This window comes from Cornus florida, unplaced genomic scaffold (genome assembly GCF_030987335.1).
Source record: "Cornus florida cultivar Cherokee Brave unplaced genomic scaffold, ASM3098733v1 CherokeeBrave_3.0.0_Hap2_Chr07, whole genome shotgun sequence".
NCBI classification, from domain to species: Eukaryota; Viridiplantae; Streptophyta; class Magnoliopsida; order Cornales; family Cornaceae; genus Cornus; species Cornus florida.
Window position 1 is genome coordinate 3,774,856 of NW_026775577.1, and position 6,000 is coordinate 3,780,855.

General features: G+C 30.2%; 1 protein-coding gene across 1 annotated transcript; it reads left to right on the forward strand.

Annotated features, from left to right (window-relative positions):
- The first annotated feature begins 4,208 nt into the window (after positions 1 to 4,208).
- LOC132315806 (uncharacterized) lies at positions 4,209 to 5,635 on the forward strand. Its single transcript, XM_059814215.1, has 2 exons — positions 4,209 to 4,756; positions 4,945 to 5,635. The coding sequence occupies exon 2, from the start codon at positions 4,961 to 4,963 to the stop codon at positions 5,510 to 5,512; it is 552 nt and encodes a 183-aa protein (XP_059670198.1). The 5' UTR covers positions 4,209 to 4,756; positions 4,945 to 4,960; the 3' UTR covers positions 5,513 to 5,635.
- Positions 5,636 to 6,000: the final 365 nt, after the last annotated feature.

Consider the following 6,000-nt stretch of genomic DNA (forward strand, 5'->3'; position numbering starts at 1 on the left):
TCGAATGTGACAATATATATATATATATATATATATATATTTAAAATGCAGGAGGCTAGAAGCAGAAAGGTTCTTCACAAGCAATTTCAATGAGGAGACGTACACAAAGACGGGACTGAAATGGGTGAACATCACATAGAGCCTGAAAGATGTGATAGACTACCATTATCCAGAGATGACAAAGAAATGGATGAACTCTGCAAGTGCCTTCTCAGTGTGGGACTCACCTTCTGATTCTGTCAAACCAATTCCACTCTATCTTTGTGCTTCTAATTAAAGTACCACATTCTAGCCTATATATGGTTATATAAGTGCTCTCTAAATAAGTTTAATTATCATGCAATCATATCGTATTACACTGCTCTTTATATATATATATATATATATATATATATATATATGAGATACATGTAGATCCTCACACCATTCTGATTATTGATTTGGACTAATAAAACATGAACACGTCATCTTTAATTACCAAATAAAAAATAATGGGATATACATTCATTTATCAAATCAGATATGGTGATTAATTACCAAATCTAATTTAGTAATTAAAAGAAAACGTCATCATATGTTGTTGGTCCACATCACTAGTCAGAATGATGTAGATTCTCATTCACTAGTGAGGATCTAAGTATCGTTTTATATATATTATATTGCATCTCTCTTTTTATTTAAAAAAAAAAAAAAAAGAAAAAAAAAAAGCATCATATTGCCTTGTGTTAGTATTTGCGTTGGTATGAAAAACTATTTGCAATGGAATAAATTATTGCATATTTATCTATTTGTATTGAAAAACTATTTGTAGTGGAATAAATTATAGCATATTTATATATTTGTATTGAAAAACTATCTGTAGTGGAATAAATTATAGCATATTTATATATTTGTATTGAAAAACTATCTGTAGTAGAATAAATTATAGCATATTTATATATTTGTATGTATCATGCAGTTCTACAATAGTAGAATGTTTGATAAATTTTCTTTGTGCGCGTCGTGGATATGTTTGTGAGGAAGCATGTCCGTAACTCTGTAAGCCTCTTCTTTTCGTTTTCTTTATATATATATATATATATATATATATATATATTGTTAAACTTGTTTGTCCTGGTGAAATAGGTTGTTGATGCATACAAAAGCAGATCTGATCAAATGTAAAAAAAAAAATATTGGAGAATACGCATGGGGCTCAATATTAAAAAAGGAAAATGATGCGTACTTAAAACACATTAATGTAAGTGGGATGGATGGGATTCACTTGGGTCCCACCACATTGCATCCTATGAATATATAAATGCATAATCTTGAATAAAAGGAGTTAGCTAAAGTCTTCTTCAACATATTTCAATAAAACAATGTTATTGATGCATCTAAAAGCATATATATAGAGCCCTATATAGAAGTATTAAACATATATACAAGAGCTATAACAAAAGGAGTGAAGTTTATTAGTTGGTTAGTCAAGATTCAAACAATTGAGGCTCCAATTTTCAAAACTTGGTTAATCTGAACTCATTTATCAATTCATCTTAATATCGAACTTCAATCACTTTTCACATTTAATTTGTTTTGTTGAGCTTATCCCGTGTTAAATTCAATTATATATTTGCAAATATTCAAACTAGGGTTAAGGTCAATTCGCACTATTTTAGCATAAGTCAATAATCTCAAGGAGATTCAATTTCGTTAAAAAATAAATAAATAAAATAAAATAAAATAAAATCTCTACGATATCTCTCTAACTCAACTCCAACTCAAGTTTGTTGAAACAATTGCTTTACAAAAGCACAAGCGTATGTTTAATAAATATAAATTAATTATGTGTTTGTTGTTAAAAATTGGATCTATTATTGTGTTCATTGCCAAATGGAGAAAATAAACTCTTCATCTCTCTTCTTTTTTTCTTTTTTTTTTTCTTTTTCTTTGTCTCTCATAACAAACAAAATATAAAAATTAATTAATTATTCTCTTTCTCTTCTTAGTCTTGGAATATATATATACCTTAAATAACTTAACACTATCTCATCATCAGCCTTTCAACATAAAAGGTTGGGGTTTAAGTTCACACAGTAACCACAAATGTGTATATCTTTTTTGGGGACAAAAAATAAAGGGTAAATTACTGTGAATTTAAACCACAAAAATAAAGGGTAATGTGCATATCTTTAGTGCAATTGTCTGTGCGTCACTTGGAAGGGAGGTCTGCGCAAATTAGTTTTATTTTTAGCGAAGGTCTGAGTAATTTCCTAAATCATATGGGAAGTCCTTATAATTATGGCAAATCATAGAGAAAGTCCGTGTAATTTATTCAAAAGTAAATTATTGTTGGGTTTGGGAGCACTAATGGCTTGGATTTGGAACTGAATCAGTACTTTAGATTTAAGATTCGAGAAAATTTAGTTCAAAATTTTAATTTTATTTCTTTCAATATTTATTGATTCGGTACTCCTAAACATAGCAATATAATAAATAAAAAAAAATTATGTTTTCGAGGCTTAAGTTTGGATAAGGGCATTTGTGAGGGTGTGAGTTTTTTTGTCAATGAAAAAGGAAAGAAAGAAATAAAATAAAAAAATTATTGTTTGAATTAGAAAAATATTAAGTATGAACTCACTTATTAAATAAAACCTATGTAGCAACGACACGATACGATACGGATATGTCGACAGGTCAAAATTTTAAAAAATAGAACACGTGTACAGCGTGGATACGGTTACATAATACTATAAATTTGGGTAAAGTTTAAAAAACTCCCTTGAACTATATTTGAATTTGCAAATAACCCACCTGAACTATATTTTGTGCATAAAACCCCCAAAACTTGTTACAACATACCCCCAAGGACTATACTATATTTCATTAAATAACCATAATGCCCCTTCTTATTGAATTACATTTGATATATTTTTCTTATCTAAATAAATTATAAAAAAAAATTCATACTAATTTGATGAGATATTTTCTATTAAATTTGTATAAATTTTTATCTTTAATTTTTTAAATTAATTATTTAAACAAAAAATGTTAGTATAAATTTTTTTAAAAACTTAATTGTTATTTTTTTTAATTTTTAATGATTATATTACATGAAAAGAAGGTATTTTTTTTCAAAAGTATTTTATTAATTTTTCATTAATATATTGTATGAAAAAGATGATATTTTTTACGATAAAAATGTTTAAATTGGTTATAATACGTTTTATTATAAATAATAAAGTTTTAATAATAAGTTAATCAATTTATAAAATAGTAGTTACAAATCTATTTATTTATTTGTTTTTATTGGTTATAAAACGGTCAATTCAATCCATCATCCATGGACGATTCAATCCAGCCGAGCCCGTCACCGATGCCATCATCCACGGCCGAGCCATCATATCACCATCTTCAACCTTGCACATAACTAAATCGCTTTCTCTCCTCATCTCTCTCTTTTTCTCTTTGTATATATATATCAATGCTTGTATAATTCTTCAATTCTAAAGTGTCCAAACAATCAAAGAATTCCCAAAAAAAAATAGTGTTCAATTGACGGCATCAGATTGAGGGTAATGTTGTCTTTTGACTTTTTCGGCACCCTCTTGTTGAATGGCTAGGGTTAAATACAACAATTTGTTAGTTCAAGGGGGTTTTATGTAGTTCAAGTAGGTTAGTTGTAAAACCCTAATAGTCTAAGGAGGTTTATTGTACTTTTCTCTAATTTTTATACTATGTCCGTTGTCCATCTTTGATTTTATAACTTTTTAAGGGGACATGTAATTAATGCATTGTCCTCTTTTAAAATTACCAAATTGTTCTTTTTTATTTAAATATATATAGTTAAAAAGTTTGAAATTTTTTAAAAAGATAAAAGAATAGAAATATAAAGAAAATATGTTTTAACTTTTCAAATAGGTCAACTAATTTGAAACATAAAAAAAAATAAAAAAAAAATAATAAAAAAAAAGACTATTAATAAGGGACGAAGAAAGTATTATATATACTATTATTTTATTATTTTGTCATACTACTGTTTATATTATTTTTAAGATTATTAATAGACTTATGTTACAAATAAGAGAACTATTGCTGCGAAATTATTGGTTAAATGTTCAGAAAAGATCAATGATGTGATCAAAATAATAAAATTAATTTTTATTCATTGACACCTGTATGAAGTTTCAGATATCTATTCGAGAAGTGACATAAGTGTCGGTGAGAAAACAGCTCAAAATGAGCCTTTCTTTCATTTTACTTTCCTCTTCTTTCTGAAACAAACGTCCTTTCCTTTCCCTTCTTTCTTTTCCTTCCAACTAATTTGATGAAATGGATGGACCATCGGTGGAACTTTACACTTTATTCCCTATGTCCTTTTCAGATTTGAAACTCTCACCAAATTTCACATGCTCTTCCTTCTCCTCTCCATCTCTTCAGACTCATCGTGAAGTATCAATCTCCCTTTATTTGCTTTAATCCTTTTGTCCTCCACTATATTTAGCTCATCTTGCTCTTCCTTTTCCTTTTTTCCCTCTTATTTTTTTTTTCCCTGATCCGTTAGGTAGTTTCGTTCTGTCCCTTCTTCACAACCTCCTCAATTTGGATTCTTTCTTGGTTTGTCCTGTCTCTTTTGCCCCTAATTTCAATGGGTATCTTCCTATTTTAGTGTTTCTTTGTTTTAAACTTTAGGGTTTTGATTATCCTTGTAGATCACTTTGGTTTTATCTGTTTCTGGTTGCTTTGCTTTGAAGTTGTCTTCTTTTGACTCATAGAGGTAATCCCAGATCTCAATTCTTATTATTGGTAATGGGTTCTATAGTTTTTCAATCCACCTTGATTTCACCTTTTTGTGTCTCACTTTGATTTTATCTTTTTGTGGGTTGTTTTGTTTTTCATCAAATTGTGTTGGGTTTTTGTAGTTTCTTAATTTACTGTTAATTTTATTTATTTATATTTTTTCAGTTTCAGTTTGAATTCAATGTCACAAGGCTATGCAATTGAGCTTTATTTCGATCCTGCTCTTGAAAACCAGGTCTTGAAGGCCTGGAATGTATTGGCTCGTCGCCAAATCAGTACTCAGCTTATCGAAATCGAATCTAGACCTCACATTACACTGTTTTCCAGTCCTTTCATCGACCCAACAAAGCTTGAAAACATTGTCAAAACTCTGGCCTCCAATCAAGAACCTTTACCATTGTGTCTCTCATCAATTGGGAGCCTCCCAAAAGACAACAATGTTCTATTTCTAGCTCCAACACCTTCATTGTCTCTCCTTCATTTCCATTCGAAGTTGTGCGAGGCAATGAAGAAGGAGGGTGTCGAAATTTGGGATGATTACCGCCCGGGTGCTTGGATTCCTTATTGTCCGGTGGCTGAAGAAGTGCCGAAGGGTCGAATGGCTGAGGCTTTTACTCTTTTGAGAGATTTGAAGCTGCCAGTTACTGGGCATGCAATGGATATTGGATTGGTCGAGTTTTCGCCAGTTCGCGAACACTTCTCGTTTGTGCTTGGTAACACATTAGAAGCATGAGGTTTCAGAGTCATTATGTTGTTGTTGTTGTCATGTTAAATCAGGGTTTATCTTTTGGACAGTTTACATCATTGCTTGTGTAGGAACTATATGTTGAAGAGCATCATTTCCCTTTTGAAAACATGTTTTCAAGTGTCATTTGTGATTTTGTTATGCTAATATTCTCTGTAGATAACTGATTTTTTTTATAAGCTTTATATTGAACATGCATTTGGAATATACACGCTAAGCTATCCTATTATGTTTAGCATTGGGAGGATCAAGTTGCAAGGCTTAACCGGTAGCTTCTCTGAGCGTCTGAGTTAGCTTGTATGTCAAAAAAAAGATAACAGCAATAATAAAATTTGTAAAACAATCGAAGCAAGATCTCTTCAATCTAATTTTGTGTCCTTCAAGTGAGGGGTTCGGTGGTGTATAGCTAATATTCTACTAGTCGGCACAGTGTCCTCATTGGGACTTATGCAGGCATGATACCCATCGTTTTCTTA